Genomic DNA, 20,351 nt, shown 5'->3' on the forward strand with positions numbered 1-20,351 from the left:
CTGACTCGCTGGCTCTTGTGGTGCTGTTGAACCTCGGAATGAACGAAAGTGGAAGAAGAAGGGATAGCAGTTATGTAGACCTGTGTGGGGTTAGGAATGAAGGAAGGGTCTAGAGGGGTGTCCTCACTAACCTCCACACAAGCTTCTGAGTCCCTACTCCCACCAATCTTAGTTTCTAGTCTTTAAAAAGAGAAATTGAATAGACTCAACTTCACGTTCACGCAGGAATGACTTTTAATCAGCTTATAACAACTGGAGACTTAGATCTTCTGAACTAATTTAGAAAATCCAGTAGAAGTTTCTACAGTTTTGCACCAGACTCATTGCTGTCATGGCCTCTGATTCATTCTGAAGAAATTTGTTTCCTATTTGTAGCAGCTGAGTCAGTGGTAGCAAGGTATTGTCCTGAAAGTGTGTCCTGCTTTTCTTTTTATTCCTTTCTTGTCTTCTGACCAGTTGTTTTCAATGTTTTAGAGAACGCGCAGTATAAAAATGAGAGTAGTTGCGTGAGCAGATGTCTCCTCTGAAGGAAACAAGCAGCGCTCTGTAAAATTCTTACATTTGTGTTCTCTATTTCTTCAGAGTGCTGAAAGAGGCACCAGCTGCATCAATAGGCATGAAACTAAAGCAGCAGCAGTGTATCGTGGCCAGGATGACACATACCGATGAGGCAGTGTCTTACCGCAGCACAGACTGATGGTAGTCTCTGTGGCTGGTGTCCTTTTCAATTTTATTTTTTTTCTAAAGGAAGTCCTAAAAGCTGTCTCTTTGCTCATTTGGGCATACCTTCTGGGCTCTAAAGTACCCCATGTTTACAGAGAACAGCGCGGTTAAACTGTGGTGATGCAGGGAGGGCAACAAGGCTCAGAAGTGACGAGGAAACTAGAAAGCATGTAAAGGAAGACAGTTATAAAAGGTAGGGGCAGGAAATATGGTTTGAAGTGAGGTAATCAGTTTAAGGTGTTGAAAGTGTGTAACTGGTGGAGAGAAACACAAGTGAAGTATTTTGTGCTTGCATGGCTTAATTTTTGGTGATGATTGGTGATCTTTTGTCTTTAGTTTGATATTGCCGCTAGATTTCGTGGTTCTTTCGTGTTGATACACCTAAGATGAGGAACTGTACCATCACCTTGCTGTGTGTGAGCAGGAGTCTTCCCACAGTAATAGATCTTGCTTCAGGTATTTCAACTGGGAGTGTAGTAAAATTATCGTAGAATCATAGAATGGTTTGGGTTGGAAGGGACTTTATAGATCATCTAGCTGCAAAATTGCAAGAGCTGTACTCTTGTAATACTTTGCTAGTTAGCTTTGTTACAGGTTTGAATGTTGTGCTTTACCGGACCACAGAGACTTAACGTTGGATATGATGGTGATCATGGAGTGAACTAGGAATGAGCTCATTTTGGAGAGGAGTTGCCTAAAAATAGTTATGAATTTAGGGACGGTAGGAATGGTGGATACATATTCTGAAAGAGAATATATTCCAAGGGAGTGAGATGCAAATTTTACTCTTGTACTTTCACTTTGTAGAGTTCTGTCCAGTAGATGTCTGTAGGAGCCACCACTCTATACCTTGGCTTGGCTGCTTAGGCAAAGGATGCCGAAGAAATGTGTTACTTTGCACCCTTGCAAAGGGTAGGGAGGGTGTCTGTAGGAAAACCTGAAAGAGTCGTCATCTGCCAGTGATGATGATAACAAATACCGCAATGCAGTGTGTTTTGAATGTGCTTGAGAAATTGTGAGTCTTTTACAGAGTAGATGAAAAGGAAGAATCCATGCTGTGACTGGCTTTCCACAGCATTTCAGGTACTGCAGCAGAAGAGAGTAAACAAGCTACAAGAAAACAGTAGTTTCAGAAAAGGACATGGGCACAGCTGTGGAAAATAGATACTTAAAATGTAATTTGAGGGGAGACTTGAGATAAGTGATAAAGTTCAGTTTTTAAAATGCTGTTCCCAGTTGCTTTTCACTGTATCGAGGGCTTATTCCTCAACTTGCTTATCAGAAGACCGCTATCTTTTATAACTGTTTTTATTTCTTTGTAGTATTAGTGGGTGAGAGTTTTCAATTAAACATGATTTTTTCTATTTTAGAAAAGCAATGAAATTAGATATGTTTCGACACTGGAAGTTCCCATCCTGCAGTATGGCGCAGCATATATTTTCTCCCTTGGGTCAGAAAAACAAATCAAAACTTCTGTTTGTTTATCGTTTTTTTTCCTGAATAATTAATTAAAAGCCTTGAAATGTCGTAGCAAAAGGCTTTTAACTATATGTTTGAGCATACTCAGTGAACTGACTCAGTTTCTTTCCTTACAAATCTGAGGAAATTGATTTATGAAGCATTTGACTAGAAACTTTTATAAATTTTAACCTTTTCTTTTGAAGTGTTTTTAACAAGGTGATGTTGGATGAGGTCTGTTAGTATTTCAGTTAGGCAAAATTATTCAGCTTAATTTGTTGTGCTGTTAGTTTGTTATTAATTCACTGTCCCAGTGCCAGGGCGCTTTTTGTAGTTTACTAAGCTGCCAAAGAAATAACTTCTATCAAAGTGGAAAATAAGAAATAGTGGAGTCGCATGATTACTTTACACCATGGGCTTACACTGACAAATGAGATGTACTTTTGATATAAAAAATCTAAAATCCGGATGTCTGGCAAAGAAGCTGCTCAGCTTATCAGGAACACGACTTATTTTCTGTCGTCTTGTTCAGTTATCCTTTTGGTAGATGCGAACTGACTCCTCCTTCCACCCCAGCTTTTTGCCCATCTTGTTGTAAATGCCAAACATGGCTCGTGCGTGCTCCCTGAACACCTCTTGCTCCCTCCTAGACCTCCAGGGACATCTGCTATAGTGAAACATCAGTAAAACTGGCAGCACACAAGTGTTGCCAAAAGGAAAAGTCAGTGGTAGAAGAGGGTGTTGCCATGGGACTTGCAATTACAGCACTCTTGGTTATTGCTTGTAGATGCTGTTTGGAATACCTTGTCATTTTTTAAATTCGTGCTGTTGTGCTAATCTACTTGTTCTCTTGTCTCTAGTTCTTCTGATCATGTAATGTACTTTCTACAGTGTTTTTCAGTATTGTATATGTCTTTTGAAATGAAAAAATCTTACCACCTCCCCTTTTAACTGTGACTTCAGAGTGGAGACTGTTGAATTCTTTTGTAAAGAAGGCTGGTTTCGGTCTGCAACAGCCTAGACACAGTCAGATTGTATGACAGTTCGTATAACCAAATCCACTGTTGAGAGACAGGTATTAGTTTGAGGTTTGTGTGTAGCTAGTAACCTGCCTGTCTGAGCAAATCTACTTACAGGCTTTGCTTTGCAAAGTGACCTCCAGTAACCTGTTAGGTGCAGGTTTCTGTAACTTTGCCAACCTTACTCTCTTTGGCAAGAATTTAAAAGCTGAAGAAGAAGATTCAAAACCTATTACCCATCGAATTTTTGAGGAGTAGAGTAGAGGATTACGTTTTTACTATCTTGGTGTGCCTTCTCCTTTTGCAGTCTTTGCTATTTATTGTTTTGTTTCTCCTTTCAGTGTTTGACTACAGCTATAGAGATTACATCCTGTCCTGGTATGGGCAACTCAGCAGAGATGAAGGGCAGCTGTACCAGCTGCTATCTGAAGACTTCTGGGAGATTGCCAAGCAGCTGCGACAGAGGCTGAGTCACATTGATGTAGTTAAAGTTGTCTGCAATGATGTAGTGAAAGCTCTACTCTCGCACTTCTGTGACCTTAAAGGAGCCAATGCCAGGTAAAAAAAAAAAAAAAAAAAAGAAAAATCTGCATTTCATTGGTATTTTCTGCTTCTGTCTTTGCTTTTCGATGCGCTATATCAAAGTGATGAAGCACATAATGCTTTTGTAGGCCACTGATAAAGAAAACAGTTCAGGCTTATTACCAGTTTTAGGGATCAAGCAGGCTTCAGGGCATCTGTAAGACCTGTGGAAGGAAACACTTGTCCACCTTTTTCTCAGAGTTCGGATTCACTGCTGTTTCCATTTCATCTTTGAATCCTTTGCTCACGGTAGGAGGTGGGCTGTGTGAGCAGTTCCTGCAAGCAGTGTGAACCTGCAAGGGAAAGGAGAGGCCTGTCAGAGCAGTCAAGATACAAGAAGACAGTTATTTGCACCTTTCCCAAAATAGCACCAGGGTTAATTCCATTCAGTTTCCCATTTATTCTAACCCCAGGAGGCAGAGCCTTACGGTTTCTGTAAGTGGCCTGTCCTGCAGTAACAAGATTTTTGTGCTGGAAAAATTGTTGGCTGGGTTTTCTTTCTCTGTTTAGGTTATCTGGCTAATTTCCTGAATTTCCTTTTCAGCAAGGCTCTCTTTGTCCATTTAAAAAGGTCAGCTGTCTGCTAAATGCTAGAGTTGCACCCAAATTGTAATTGCAAATGATAACTCTTAGCCTATGCAGTTCCCACATCTGAATACACAATTTGTGTAATAGTGCATGGAATTTAGGCTTATATCTGCACTTACCTCAATTTCAGTTATCCTAATTGAAGTAAGTTTTGGTCATTCAGAATTATCCTATACATTTTACACTATAAAGTTCTTTTGCCTACAGTTAGAGCCACATATTTTTAACACCCATTCAGACAAAAAAGATCAGTTGTTTTCTGTCAGTGACCAGTCTGTGTGGTGCCATTCACACCTGTTTCTGTTCTGGAACAGAAGATAGAGTTGAGGTATTTGTGATAGATGCCAGCTTTCTGTAAGCTAGTGTGTAGGAAATAGACAAAAAAGAAACTAAAGGTAATTACAGTCAAGACAAGAAGAAATTAAGGTGTGTGCACATTGTGGATGTTGCATTGGATTCCAGATATTACTTTCTTTCAGCACTGGAATGTGGTAGAAATCTCTTGGTCCAGTAAATATCCTAAGTGCGCTCCCTGATTTTTAAACATTATGTTTGCACTTGCCCTTTATCGCAGTAAAGCGCTTGCTTTTGGGAAGAGTTTGATTTGAAGATATTTCTTTTTTTTTAAAGTGCAAATGTTTTCCTCTTTGAAGCTGGGGGCATAGAATCTACAATTGCAGAATTATTAATTATTATTAATGCTGATTCTTGATAAGGTTCCTTATATATTGAGAATTATGAACACTTCCTCTGTATCTTTGTTGGATTGTTATTTCCACTATATAGAGCTAAAATAAATTCTCTTGAGTATTTTCCAATTAACTTTTTCATTTTGGGATGATAAATTCATCTTCGTCAAGGCTGCATTAACATGATATTGAAAAAATCCTATCAAGAATTAATGTGATAGTGGGTTAAAAAAACCCAACAAGCCCCACAGTTGTAACTGCAGATTCTGTATAAGTTGGAAGTGGACCCACTGACTGTTTTTCATATACTGCAGGGCTGTGAATTCACAAGGAAGAAGGTCTGGTTTTAAGGTGCCTAGCAGCACATCAGCAGCGTGATGCTGCATGATGCAAAGTGTGAAGCACTGGTTATATCCTCATGCTGCTCATCCAGACTTGCTCGAAAAGTTCAGGAAGCTTTATGGAAATCTCCATATCCTGGCAAATGGAGAGAAGGCTTAAATGCTCTGTATGTACGATGGCAAAGTCAGCAGAAACGTGACATTGTGCTCCTGTGCTACAGATCGAATTTGTACTGCTGGGTGATCTGTGCATGCATGTAATAAACCTGGAAGCACAGCTGAAGACTCTGACACTGTTTTCTTTTTGAAGAGCTTTGTGGTTTTAAGAATAATTTGAGTTTTGTATAGAAATAGCTGCTGCCATGGAGTTTAATGTGCTAGAACCTGCTGACTCTTTAAGCTATAGACTGAGAACGACAAAGTATGTCACTTCTAGGTTGGAAGATAGTGTTTTGGAAAGCCTTCATTTCTATATTGCCACAGTTTAAACACAAAAAGTTCTTCTGCCTAGGGTAGACAACGCAGAGATCTTCTTGACCTACCTTTGATTTCTGTCAGTGTTTTGAAGATGGTAGTAGATTTAAATTGCCATTCACGTTCCCCTCTGTGTCTCTATTAATGAATCCCATTAGTTTTGGATGATAAATACAGTGGGACAGAGACTGAAATTAGAGCAAGGTATCTTTCCTGTTGTGATGCCTGTTGGAGCACCGCATCTCATTTCCGCTGCTGAGTTTATACTGCAGTGTGACAGCAAAGGACGTTTTGTCTGTTACCTGGTGGCTTACAAAGTTTTAGGTACCTCTCGTACCATCTCTGGAGGGAGTGCCACCTAAGCCACTTTGTCTCAGTTTTCCTGTATGACAACAGATAAATCCACTGAAGTAATGGGAAGAAACCATCGGTGCCCAGGAGTAGAGAAATGTCCATTTCTTTCAGCGTGAAGTTCATGTGTTTTGTCACTAGGTACACGTCAGCCACAGAAATCCCTTTGCTTTTCTGCTTTCGCTGACTAACTTTGACGTGTGATATCTGATAGATCAGGATATCCAAGGGGATGAAAATAGTCTGCGACCTTTCAGAGTGTGGAAGGGTGCTACAGTCCTTCCCTTTGCTCCTGCTTTCCCTCCGGCTGATCTTAGTCATCACAAGGGTCCGCTTGGTAATAAACAGCTCGAGGTAAATGGCCAGCAGAGGCCAACAGATGAGGAAAAAGGCTTTCCTGAATGAGGGAGAGCATGAGCAGAGGAGAGGCCACTTCCACGCTACCCAGTGGGAGGCATGGAACTGGGAGGGAGAAGCCTGGTGGTGTTAGGTCTGATTGCCCTTTCTTGCATTCTGTCCACAGCTTGCTTTAACAGTGACTGTCTTCCCTGCACCTGCCAGACACTTCTGCAAAGTGAAATAAGGGCAGAGACATGCCTCTAGCCATGGGCAGAGCTGTCTGGGGTGATGCAGAGCCATGCAAGCTGTAGGCAAGACAATTCCCAACTTTTTCATCTGGTGTCAATGGGGAGTGCCTTGAGGTCCAGTTGGGGCTCCAAAGGATCCTCTCGCTTCTCAGTTACAAAACTTATGTTCAGAATAGATTAGAAACTATTTCATTCCTAATATTAGATCAGTGTAGAAATGGAATGTGATACTTCCCTGTGTCCAGTGTTAGCTAGTTTATGAGTCTGAGATACAGAAGAAAAACCAGCCTTGGATTTATTGGTAGAAGCTGCTGCTCTTTTCCCCTGTGCTGTACAGAATCTGGAGTGCATTTGTAACAGGATTAGCCAAGTGCGTCCTGCAGGGTGGAGAGGGTATTATTTGGCAATTCTTGTTTTATAGCAGCTTTTATCCCTTCATTTGTTTGCATCTTGTTGAAGTGTCTTTCTTTGGCTACGTTAAGCAGAATATAAGCAAGCTGAATACTGGTAGTGTCGTTTTGTGTGGTCAAAGATGGACCGTGAGCTGAGTAAGGTGCTGTGTAATGCTGGAAACGTTCACATTAGTATGTGGGTGCAGTATTGTCTGTGGTGGCAGTATGCTTCCCGGGGCTAGAATTACCTGATCCCAGGAATGTAGTCTGACTCTGGTACTGTATGTTGAAAGCAAGAGGCAGCTCTTCCTCTGGATGAAATGCACAGTCGGTATTGGAAGGACATAGCAAAGTGAAAACAAATAGTAAGCATCTTTCTGTGAAGCTGTCCACACGAAAGGAAGTCCCCTTATGCTTATTGTGGGCTGAGAATAACCACATCAGATATCATTAATAGGTGACTATTAACTGTTAACAGATAGCTATTACCGAGATACAACACCCTGTGCTGGTGGTCTCTAAACTGCGGCGTAGGCAAAATGAGATTTGCCTACATCAGATAAGTAGGCAAATGGGATTTGAAGACACTTAATCCTTGCCTCTTTGTGAACCTCCTGACAAGCAGTGCTTTTTGAACAAACCTCAGTGAGAAGAGGTCACAGTGACATGGATTTTTTTTTTATTTTTTTTTTTCCCTACCCCACCTTGGTTGGGAGTTTTTTCTGTTTGTCTTTAGCATACAGCTGGGGCACCTTGATCCCAAAGGCAGAGGAAGAATTGGTTTCTGCAGATACAGGGATGTGGAGTGGCAGGCTGCTTCTGGCAAGTTGACTGCTGCGTGACATCTGATGGGATAATCAGAAGTGTGTGTGTGTGCCCGGGTTTGCAGCATAAGTCATGACTTAACAAAACGCATGCTTGGGGGCCGCAGTCTACTGCCCGTGCTGATTCAGAACCCGTATGTCAGGGCTCAAAGCTCTTCAAAATTGTGAGGGAGGGAAATGCTGTGGGGAAGTTGTTGTCTGAGTGATCACTATGACAGGTAATTTGGGGATTTAAGTTCATATTTGCATGTTTTAGTAATATTCATAGAATCGTAGAGTGGTTTGGGTTGGAAGGGACCTTAAAGACCATCTAGCCCAACCCCCCTGCCATGGGCAGGGGCACCTTCCACTAGACCAGGCTGCTCAGAGCCCGGTCCAACCTGGCCTTGAATGTTTCCAGGGATGGGGCATTGATCACCTCTCTGGACAACCTGGGCCAGTGTTTCACCACCCTCACTGTAAAGAATTTCTTCCTTATATCCAGTCTAAATTTGCCCTTTTTCAGCTTAAACCCATTACCCCTTGTCCTATCGCAACAGACCCTGCTGAAAAATTTGTCCCCATCTTTCCTGTAGGCCTCTTCAGGTACTGGAAGGCTGCAATAAGGTCTCCCCGCAGCCTTCTCTTCTCCAGGCTGAACAGCCCCAACTCTCTCAGCCTTTCCTCACAGGAGAGGTGCTCCAGCCCTCAGATCATTTCTGTGGCCTCCTCTGGCCCCTCTCCAACAGGTCCCTGTCTGCCCTGTGCTGAGGGCTCCAGAGCTGGACGCAGGACTCCTGGGGGGGGTCTCACCAGAGCGGAGCAGAGGGGCAGAATCCCCTCCCTCGCCCTGCTGGCCACGCTGCTGGGGATGCAGCCCAGGGTACAGTTGGCCTTCTGGGCTGCGAGCACACATTGGTGGGTCATGTCCAGCTTTTCATCCTCCAGTGCTCCCAAGTCCTCCTTGGCAGGGCTGCTCTCAACCCCTTCATCCCCCAGCCTGTGTTGGTACTGGGGGTTGACCTGACCCAGGTGCAAGACCCTGTACTTGGCCTTGTTGAACCTCATGAGGTTCCCACGGGCCTACCTCTCCAGCTTGTCCAGGTCCCTCTGGATGGCATCCCTTCCCTCCAGCGTGTTGGCTGCACCACTCAGCTTGGTGTCATCGGCACACTTGCTGAGGGTGCACTCAATCGCACCGTCCATGTCGCAGACAAAGATGTTAAACAGTGCCAGTCCCAGTACCGACCCCTGAGGAATGCTACTCTGGTCTCCACTTGGACATTGAGCCACTGACCTTTTGTTTTCTTTTGTTTTCTATATAGTACTGATAGGGTAAGGAGAGAAGACGACTCAGCTCCTAATTTTCTTGGCCCGTGTCAATGGGGAATGGGCCTTTGCATGTATGGGATGCATAACTGTTGTATTTTTTGTGATTGCAGTATGTAGTGTGAAAAGATAACTCAGTAAAAATAAAGGATGCTGCCACCACAAGCTGTTCAAGAGCAGACTGATGCAAAGGGAGTTTAAGCACTTGAGATTTAGCTTGGTTAATCCTATAGATGCATCCAAGTTGTCAGGATAGCTACTAAACACCTTCCACAGTTCTTGTTTTTCTTTTACAATTCCATTTGCCAACCACGAACCTGGAATACCAAGAACTGCTTATCACACTCAGCCTCTGAAAAGGAGTATCAAGAGGGTTAGTATGGAACTGCAGAGGTTCGTTGCAACAGGAGAAGCTGCATGGAAGTGCCGAGAATAAAATACTCGGGAAAAGCTGAGGTCTGAGCACGTTGTTAAAGTTAATTCACGGGTAGCACCAAGCCTAAAGCTCGCCATTGCCTTCAAGCTTCAGTGTGGGGAGTTCTGGTTTCCTGTTAGTGATTGAGTATCACCTAGACACCACAGTAAGCAGTAGGTGCTGACATGGTCAACAGTTTATAAGCCATTCATATGTTCTTTGGGTCAGTTGTCAAAATGACGTGTCAAATGCTTTTTCCTGAAAGAGGTAACTGTAACATGTATAAATAATATGGTTGTCCTCACAGTAAATGCTGGGTAAAGTGATTTATAAAACTTGACAATATATCTTGATAAAAATCACAGATGTGGAAATTTTGGTGTTGACCTTTCTGTATTTTTTTTGTTGTGATTTTGGGGTTTGGTGTGGTTTGTTTTTGGAGATACAGGGTTTTTTTTAGATGGTGCTTCTTTTCAGGTTTGTTTATGATGCTGCTTGTAAAGGTCTAAACTTGTTTCTTTTATTTCTTAGAAAGTTCAAGCAGTTTTCATTCTGCTGCACTGACAAGAAGCCTAGAGTTCGGAGGGTAGTACAGGCGAAGAGGTGCAGGCTGCGTGTGGTTCTGGTAGTTCTCAGAATCAGTTTAATGAAAGCGCGTGGTGAGTGATGAATATAGTGATGAAAGTCATTCAGAGTGAGTTGCATGTGCACTTCGGCTCACAATTGCACTGATTGAGACTTCAGTGTAACTCTGCAAGACTCTCTCTTGAAAGACCAATTAAAGAAATAGCAAGGCTGAAGGGAACATCTTGAGATTTATTTATTTAAAGAGAAAGGAACTTTATGTAATTGCCTGTGGAGTTGTTAATGTTTTTACAGACTCTTTGAGTGTTTTTTTGTTGTGGTTTTTTTTTTGTTTTGGATATCGTTCATTTATTTGCTTGCTTCCTGTTTTCAAAGCAGACAGATTTACCTTGTTTATCATCTTTAAGTTCCTGGTCATGCATGTCTTCTAATCAGTGTACTTATTTTGGGGTTTCTTGCCCTTGGACCAGTGGTACTGCTAACCCCAAATGTGCAAAGTCCCAAGTTGCACAGGCATTGTAAGTGACAACTTTGAGGTCGGCTTTTGTTTTTGGTTTTTTTTTTCTTCACCCTTTTTAGGATTCATTTTTAAGCTCTTCCATGCCGTCATGAGCGTTGAGACTATATAAAAATAAAGACAATGCTTTACATCAGGAGCATATACCCAACCACAAGTACCAAGAGTCTTCTAATACTCACGACTGTAATGAGTCTTTACAATACAGGGAGTTACCAGATGGTTCTGATTAAAACTGCGGGTATCTAGAGTAGATCCTAGATAGAAATAAAAATTTCCTTGAGGTCCCTGTGTTGGGAAACCTGGAAGCCCAGTCATAGGTGATGGTCCAGCATTACAGAACAGCGGTATGTCCTGCATGCCTGAGAAATGAGGAATTGTTGTTAAAGAGGTGCTGATGTTGGCCCAGAGTTGCTCAGTTATAGCATGGGAAGCAAACAGTGAAATTTCTGTAGCATTGGTAATGTTTTAGCTGCTTGTCTTCAGCAATAACAAAGCAAATCTGCTGTCTTTCTTTTATGAAGTGCTGGATGAACTAACAGTTCTGCAGCAGTAAGGGTCTAAGTATTGGTGACGTTCAGCGGGACACACGTTCAGTAGTTGCACAAAGCAGTCTCAGAGTAGGGAATAGTTACAGCAGGTGTCAGTTTAGTCCTAAAGAAAAGCACTGCTTGGAACAGACCCCATACAAAGGAGTTCGCTTTGGCAGGGCCTTCCTGTGGATCTATATTCACAGCCCGTTGCCTGATCTTCCACTGGTTTGGGGGGCAACTGGAGGGAATCCCTTTGCTTTCTGATGCTATGAAATAGCATTGGATAGTGTTACAAATTCAGAGCAGGCTTCAGGATTTCATAAAATGAAAATTATGGAGAAGAAACTTACACAAAGTTGAGGCTGGCTTTATAGCTCGTGGAGGAGTGAAGAGGGATATGACCTGTAAGCGTGCTGTGTAAAGCATGAGTTCCGTCTACTGTTCCAAATCAGTGAAGTCACCTGCATCTGGATACAACAATATATGTAACCATTACTTTAGTCTTGGTTGTTCAAGAAGACACAAATGAATTAAGTTGCCACTCGCCATTATTTTTCTATTGCCTAAAGCAGATGAAATGAGCCTGGTTTGCCAAGCTTGTATCATGTCTGCTTTGGAACTGTTTGCTGGAGTGCCACAGTTGTATTAGTTTACTGCACACAGTTGTGCTCAGAATTTATGGATAATTGGCTGGGACTTGAAAGTGCTTTCTGAAAATATCTGCACACAGTTTAGTTAAGAGTTTTTTGTGATTACTAAGTGGTCTTTTGTCTGGAAATTCCAACCACACAGTCCTAATAACACATGTTCAGAATTGGATAGGAAGAGAAATAATGCCTGTGTTACTGTTTGAATTATTTAATAATGCTTATTATCTTTATTGACATGGGAGAGATGCAGCAGCACTCTGCTTTGTGTACGTGCATGCGGATTGCAGTTAAGTTTCTGCTTTTCCTGTTGGTCTGCAAAATGAACAGTGCCTTTCTGTGCTCTCGATCGCATTCCCACAGAGCTGAAGATCCAGGTTTTATATCAAGCCAGAAGAATATGCCTGATCAGGATGTCTTAGCTCCTACTCCGGAACAGTAAACAGACATGGTTCAAAGCTGGGCAGTGGTGTTAATCCTTCAGTGACTGCTCACTGCTCTTTTTTTTTATGGGTATCAGTGAAGGGAAAGCCCGTGTTAAAAGGGATGCTGCTTTCTGGGCAGACCTTTCATTGACACGCAATATATTTTGCCTGCAAGCTGATCAGTGGTTATACTGAGGCAAGTAGAACTGTAATGCTTCATGTATAAATGCAAACGAGGGTACAAGCCTGGATGTTTTGCCTTGAATGTTGTACCACTGGCATACTGATCTATGTTGTAGCTGTTAAGCCTCCCCCCAAGCTTCCTCTCCTGCTTTCAGTCTCCCTTTTATTTCTTTTGCCCAAACAGCAGTGAAAACTGTAGCATTCGTTGACATGACTGCTTGGTACTGATATTTAGAGTTGAATTTCCTGAAGACTTTTCTCTGTTCTTTTCATAAAAATGCATTGGGGTTCTGTGCCTTCCATTTTGCTGTTTAGATCATATTATAGGTACGGTCTACCTAGGAAAACAATTGAAAGAACCCCTCTTCTAGAGAGTTATGTCTGGTTAGCTAATGGAGATAAGTCCAGAAAAAATTGAAACTGGTCTTAAATGGCCTGTCAGCTTGAGAGTACACAGCTCTGCTCCTTGCATTCCTGTAGGTAGGGACGCATTAGACAAATTAGAAGGGTAAGAATCAAATATTTGCCTTTCTCCTTGTGTGTTCTGTTCCATTTTCCCTTTGTGTTCTGTTGACTGTATCAGAAAAGCCCTGGCATAGGTCCAGCTCAGCCAAGCTGTGTGTATTGGCTGTTGACTGGGAATAAATTTATACAATAGGGAGACAAAGATGATGAGAAATGACTTCTCTTGCATGGATAATAGTATAGGTGCAGTTAATGCTCCATGGTGTTGGCAGTTCCAAACATGCTGGCATTCCTCAGGAGACTTGTGGAGCGATACTGAAGGCAAAGACGACTAATCTCAGTTAGTGAAACTTTATGTGCATTATGTCTCTTTTGTGCTTTGCACATGTTGTGAAAGTATAGCTTGATCTGTATGCAGGATCACTATGCAGGATGTCCTACAAATAAGGTAAGAGCATCCAAAAAGGGTGGGGTTTGTGTATTCACAGGGGACAAAGCAATCACCACTTGCTTTTAGTTGTAGCTCTGCATCGTTGGTGTTAATACCCAGCGACAGGTCAGTAGGAGAGGTTGCTCTGCTGCTAGCCAACTGATGTTCAGTCGCTCTGTTTGCCAGCGCCTTGCGTATGCTTCTGGCCGTGTTTCTAAGTGGCTGACTTTGGGTGGACCAACCTGTCCAGAAGAGGAAGGCTTTGCTTCACCCATAAGAGGTGGCTGTACCTAAATGACCCAGACATTCTGTCTGCCAGTAGTCTGCCTGGGATGTGTCTGGTTTTGGGCAAATAACGAATGCCTGTAGGCAGAGCATGTGATGGTGAAGGTTTGATGTAGAGAAGGCTGTAGAATATACCTGGACTATGCAAGAGGAATGGAAATGCACTGAGGAAAATAGCTAGGTATTCAGCTGCCAGAGAGAGAAGATCCTACCAGAGCAAGATAAACAGCTTTCTGGGCTCAGTCAGTGGCACCAGCTGTGCTGGTTGATAATGAAGACTCACATCATCTTCACAAACCTGTGCTTCTCAGAAGAACAGAGTATTTACATCCACGCTGTTCCAAGTGACTTGTTTTAAAATTTGTCTTACTTCTAACAATTTAAACCCCCTCCATGATCCACACTTGGAAACAAAATATTTGATTTAGGATTGAATAAGAGGCTTTGGTCAAATCGAAACCGAATGCCATCTTTACATTCCTGTTGTTCTGAAAATTAATTAAAATAATTTTGGTTGCCTTGAGACAAATGACTTGTGCTATGAGAACAGAATTAGAGCTAATATCAGAGTATTGTTACTATTCCAACATATTTGCTCCCTCCTGGACTGACTAGAAAAATCAAAATTACCCAATGCTCTCATCACTAGTGGCCATATAGTGGTGTCTATCTGCGAACTTTTGGTTTGGCTGTATACAGTTCTTGGTCACCTGTCACGTACAGAGGCAGTGGGCTTGGAGCAGCTCTGTGAGTAACACTCAGCTGACTCTAACCAGGAGAGCAGCCTCCAGCCTGGGGAAGGAATCAGACTTTATAGATGATGGGAGGAGGCACTGGTATGAGACCTGACAGGTCTGAGCTTTTGTAACACTGTAGAGCCTTCTGCTGAAAACCAGACCTGGCCGCCTTTGGAGATTACCGTGGGGCCTCCCAGGTGACACTGCGTCCATCTCGCTGTAACCAGTGGCATGGTCACCTTGCTGTTAAACTGTAGATGTGTCACTGGAGCACATCAGGCAGTGTGGCTGCGAAGGAACTGCTAGGGCACCTTGCCTCTGCTTCTGTGGCCGTTTTTGTGGAAAGGAAAGGTGCTGCTATGACCTGTGCTAAAGGAGTCCCCTTGGCACGTCCACTCAGACATGTTCTGAGAAGTCCAGAAAACCACTGGCAGCTGTGAGGAGATGAATTTGTCAGTATTGGGCACAAAATCAAGGCAGGGGAGGTTTGCTCCCTGCTTCCTCTGGAGCTGTGATCAGAAGAGCTGTTTGCAGGGAGTCTGCAAGCAGCACAGACTGTGCTGTCATGGGCTTGCTCATCCAGCAGCGCGTCGCTGTGCGTGTTCGGCGGTGCCCACCCAGTGCTTTGTGCTGCAGCAGGGGCACAGCCACCCCTTCCCGGTTAGCTCTGAAGGGCTCTGGCTTGCCTTCCTCGCAAAAACACCTACCGTGATTGCCAGGAGCAAGGAGGACTTGCTTGCCTGTTTGGTGACAGGAGAGGGAGTATATTAGTATAATATATTAATATAATATAGTAACACTGTACCTGTCCCAACTCCAGGCCTGATGTACTTTCTGTGAGTTAGGAGCCTAATTCCTTTGCGAAGTGCAAAGTGAAACCAGCAAGAAATTTTGCATGTCCTCCATTCATTAGTATCCAACTGTCATAACGCTTACAGTTAGTGAGGGGGTGATAGGGACTGCCTTCCTCAGCAGGCTGAGGCTGATTCTGGCTGAGGGCATTCTCCTGCTCCTTCTTGAAGCTGAACCAGAAAGAGCCAAAGGTAAGCATCTGACTGCCAAAGGCAGGCAAGGTGGACTCTGACTTTGAGGGACTCTAAATCTGAGAGATTTGGGACGATGGAGGAAAACCGTGACTTTATTCCCTAGTTATTTTTGTTTATTCTGTGGTAACTTTATTAGTATAAAACATGAGCATATTCCAGCTTCAGCCTGCTGATCAGGAGACTCGGCTTGAGGCAAGTTCTCTTGTCTCTCCTCTGACTGGCTCTGTGATCTCTGCATGCCTGAGGTGTTCAGATCCAAGCAAGTGTTGTTACTTGATTTGGCCAAGGGGTGACTCACCAAATCTGTGATTTGGCCGAGAAGTGACTCGGGTGGGACTTGGAAGGTGCGGGTTCAGACTTACCAGACTGAGCAGAGCCTAAAGTCCCGGGCCTCTAACCCCCTGGGGGTGAGCACGCTGCCCACGGGGGTCCTGCCCCGAAGGTCGGGTTGCACTGCACGCTGAGCATCGCCCTACAGCGTCACGGTTCCCAGTTTCATGCCTTGTATACCCCACTGATACTGGTAACAATATGGTCGATTCACACTTGCCGAACTACGGAGGGGACTTGTCTGGCCAAGTTTCTTTTTGCTTTGGGAGTCAATTCACCTTTGTCTGTTCGCCATCATGATTCCACCCTCTTTCTAAATCTGTGGGTGGGTTTTTTAATCTTTTTCTAAATTGATTTTCCACATACAGCGTAGATGGCTGATAATGCCACATCTGTTACTATATAGGTATCTTGCACAGACCAATTTGATGTAGCCTGCAGGCGGCAAGCTGAAAACTGCTGTTCTAGGAAAAGTCAGGTCAAACTGGCCAGTTATTTACTGGGACATTTATTTGCTAGTAACAAAGGAAAGATGGTAACTTCAGTGTCTAACAGGTAGACCTGTTTCTCAAACTAGGTATGATCCCAAACCCTCTGCTTAAAGGTTCGGGTCTATAATTAGTTTGCTCTACAAGAATGTATTTGCTGCTTGAGTTTGTCTTGTCGATTGTACAGAAAAACTGGACAAGATTTCACTGTAAGTTCAATGGTGGAACAATTGGGGTGTTTCATTTCTTCCCACTTGCTGGGCTCTCAGTTTGATGCAGTTTTATTTCTGTTTTTGGTGGGAGAAAACATTGAAAGAAAAATTAGCAGGATTTGAAAAATACAGGTGGTTTAAAGTGCTTCTTTACTGAAGTTACTTACTTGATAATGGATTTTGCATATTTTATCAATTAGTGACTAATGATACAGGTGGTAAGTTCTCTCTGTTTTTTCTTTTTCTTTTTTTTCTTCCTCTTTCCCCCCCTTAGGCAGGAAGATCCACCGAGACCTTTTTTGCTGCACCCATACTTGAGGAGCTCTGATGAAGAAGTAAGATTCCTGCAAAAATGTTCTCAAATTCTGGTGTATTGTCTCCTACCCTCAAAGGATGTCCAGTCTGTCAGCTTGCGCATAGTCCTTGCAGAAATACTTGCAACAAAAGGTAGATCAAAGATCAGAGATGATTAACCATTTGCACCTCTACAATATTAGTAATTACAGACTTCGTTATGTAAAAGTCTTGATACTCTGCTTTTAAATTCTGAAATTTAATTGCTGTGATAACCAGTAAGACAGTTCATATCCTCAAAATCAAGCATATATTTACTTGACTCTCCTGACTTGATGCTAGGCTGTTTACCACCTTTCAGGATAAACCACAATTTGTTCATTCCATTCTTCTGGTTTTTTCATAGAGGAACACTTTTGCAGTCTTCCATGGCATTTTTTTTACTCATTATATAAATAATTCTGGCCTTTTCTATTTTATTCAGGTACATAGAATCCATAGACTTAAGGATATGATTATAACTGAATCACGATACCATATTTAATTATTTTTTTTAGATTTTGATTTGTCTAGTGTGTTCTTTTAGTTGAGCGTTTTCTATTTTGCTTTTTATTTTATCAGCTACACTTTAATCTGATTGTAAATACACTAGTCATTTTTTATGCCACTGAAGTCAAAGTTAGGAATTGTGAGGTCTCAAGTATATTATGTGATTCAGTTTACTTTTAATTTTCATTTATAGTGGCTGTAATGTCATAGCCGTCAAGGCACACAGCAGAAAGAATGAAAACGCTTGGAATTTTCCAAATAGAGCTCAGCTTTGTCAGTGTACATCAATTTGTGTAACAATAAACAAACAGTTTTATCAAGAAGGTACATGCAACCTCAAATGTACTATGTAGTCCAGAAGACTGATTTTGGATTTTTATCAACTTGCATATTTTTTTTTTGCCTCCTATCTGCAATTTTCTTTTGAAGGACAGCAGTTATTCTTCAGCATAAGGATTTTGTTTTAAAATATTTTTCCTCTCCAGTACTGAAACCAGTGGTGGAACTGCTGAGTGATCCAGATTACATTAACCGAATGCTGCTCAGCCAGCTGGAGTACAGAGAACAGATGAATGAGCATCAGAAGAAAGACTACACATATGCTCCTTCGTATGAGGAGTTCATCAAGCTCATTAACAGCAGCTCCGATGTTGAGTTCCTGAAACAACTGAGGTATTTAATGTTTCATTGTAGCTCATTCAAAACTAAACATGCTTCTTTTGCCGGCACATGACTGAGATTTAAATGAATTATGGGATTTTTTAAAATTCAATTTTAGATTTCCTTTTCATTTGGTGAAGCGGAGACAATAAGGATGATAAGCCACAACATTTGTTAAATCTCTAATATCACTAAGCTTTTTAGTGTGGTGGCAGAAAATGTTAAAAAAAATTCCACTTAGTAGTATACTGGAGATGACTATATTATTGAAAGTCACACCGGACCCTTCTTTACATCTTGCCTCTGTGGAGTTAGATGAAATAATATGTTGAGTTTCCACTAGTGTCTGGTTATCTCCTCATTATCTTTATGAAGTGTGGCTGGCCATCGTGGTCTGGTGTCTGTGAACTGTCGGGACCCAATGGACGGTGCGTGTTCAGAGCAGCTTGCTGTGGTTCTGTGACATGGAAAGAGAGGTTTGAGTTCCAGCATGTTTTACTGCTGGATCAGCGGTTTTCCTGGGCTGTTGCAGGGAGGTGTTTCCCAGCTGCGTCTTTCTTAGACATGTTAATGAACTCTGGATAATTCTTCAGACTGAAAGAAAACACTGAACTCCTACATATCTAACTTTATTTTGATATTCCTGTTTTCTAATGCAAATAGCACCTGCACACTTTCATTCTTAATTCCTCCCCTCACAAAAGAACTTCATCTCTTTTTCCTTCCATCTTTCATTATAACATAAGATACTGCTTGTGTCTCAAGCCTGCTTGCCCATGTACAATATGTTTATGTTTCCCTTATCTTTACAGGCGAGCTATTTCTCTGATTTCTGATGTAAGAGAAAGGATAAGAAACAAGTGACTGGGAAGCAGGGAGCAGAGATCCTGCTGTTGTAGGATCTCCCTAGATGTCCTTGAGTTGGTTTTGTTGAGTGCACCAAAGTTATGGAGGCCTGTTGAAGCCATTTCCAGAGTGTCTTAATCTGTTTGCCACCGACCAGAACTGGCATTTTTTCCTCTTCCCTGACTCCCTTCAATTGCTGCTGCAGGTCAGCTTGCTCGCTTCCTGAATGACTGCAGCAACATCTAAAAGACACAAGCACATTTATCCCACTGGGTGCACTCTGTGTCGTCTGTTGCGACCCAGACCTTCTGTGAGGCTTGCCTTGATCAGGCCAAGTGATGGTTTACTGAGATGGAGTCTGTAGGCTGCATAAATAACTTCTTACTTTCTGTTGTTCCCCTCTGTGATGCTGAAACCACTTGCATTTCTGAGACAGGAAAACGAATTTAGGTGGCGGTGAAATGATTTTGTTGCTTGGCTACTTACTGTTCATCTGCTATAAAATTTGCTCTTTATTCTGGGCCAGTGTGCCTTTCCTGAGAGCAGAAATTAGTCTCTATTAGACTCTATCTAAAACCTAATTGACATCATATTTATTAGCATAATCACACTAATGGATCTGCTTGTTTCAAAAGATACACAGCTCTTCTGTTGTTGTTGTTGAGGCACATTAGTGCTCAATATGCTCTCTTTTTAGCTGATGGGTCATTTCAGATTGTGTTCTTTAATATCAAGTAGCAAATTTGCTTTATGAAATAATGTGGTTTTGGCTGCACTTCGGTTTTTCCTTTCTAGCCGGTGGAGTCCAACTGCCATCATCTTGAAATGTGTTCCTCTGCCCCCTGCAATAATGTCGGTCAGTCTGAGCTGATCGGTATTTGAATAGAAAATGTCTGAGAGAATGTGTCATGTTCTCGAAGAGAACTAGTATTGGATTTTGGAGGCAGCGTTCTTCCTACCTCTGTTTGTACAGAGCCAGTCTCTGGGAAGGGGGTTAAAGAGCGTTCCACTGTGGGAGGAGGGATTCCTGTTCTGTTTGGTCTCCAGCGCTGTGGGAGCACCTGGAGAGAGATGGGCCAACCTGTAGTCATCTCAAAGTTATGTACCAGTGAAATTCTACAGATCTGTGTCCGGGAAACCGAGCAGTGATCCCTATATGGATGAAAAAAAGGGTGATATTTTAGATAAACAAACTAAATGGTGTTTCAGGTTGTAATTCACAACAATGAACCACAGGAAATATCTTTACAGAAGGAATTAGAGGAAGAAACAAATAAGCCATTGTGCAGTTATCACTGAGGAACACGGTTAGAGTCTGTTGGAGTGACTGGAGTGACGGGAGTGGGGAGAATGCTTCCAGTTCTCTTC

At 42.4% G+C, this 20,351-nt stretch overlaps 1 protein-coding gene across 1 annotated transcript in view; it reads left to right on the plus strand.

Moving 5' to 3' along the window:
* The window catches only part of SNX25 (sorting nexin 25), a 96,805-nt gene that overhangs the window by 18,058 nt on the left and 58,396 nt on the right, over positions 1-20,351 (plus strand). Inside the window, exons 3-5 of the mRNA XM_075421850.1 lie at positions 3,542-3,758; positions 16,909-17,081; positions 17,963-18,149. Coding sequence (XP_075277965.1) covers positions 3,542-3,758; positions 16,909-17,081; positions 17,963-18,149 — 577 coding nt within the window. The remainder of the gene's footprint in view (positions 1-3,541; positions 3,759-16,908; positions 17,082-17,962; positions 18,150-20,351) is intronic.

The sequence above is a fragment of the Opisthocomus hoazin genome, chromosome 5 (genome assembly GCF_030867145.1).
Source record: "Opisthocomus hoazin isolate bOpiHoa1 chromosome 5, bOpiHoa1.hap1, whole genome shotgun sequence".
NCBI classification, from domain to species: domain Eukaryota; kingdom Metazoa; phylum Chordata; class Aves; order Opisthocomiformes; family Opisthocomidae; genus Opisthocomus; species Opisthocomus hoazin.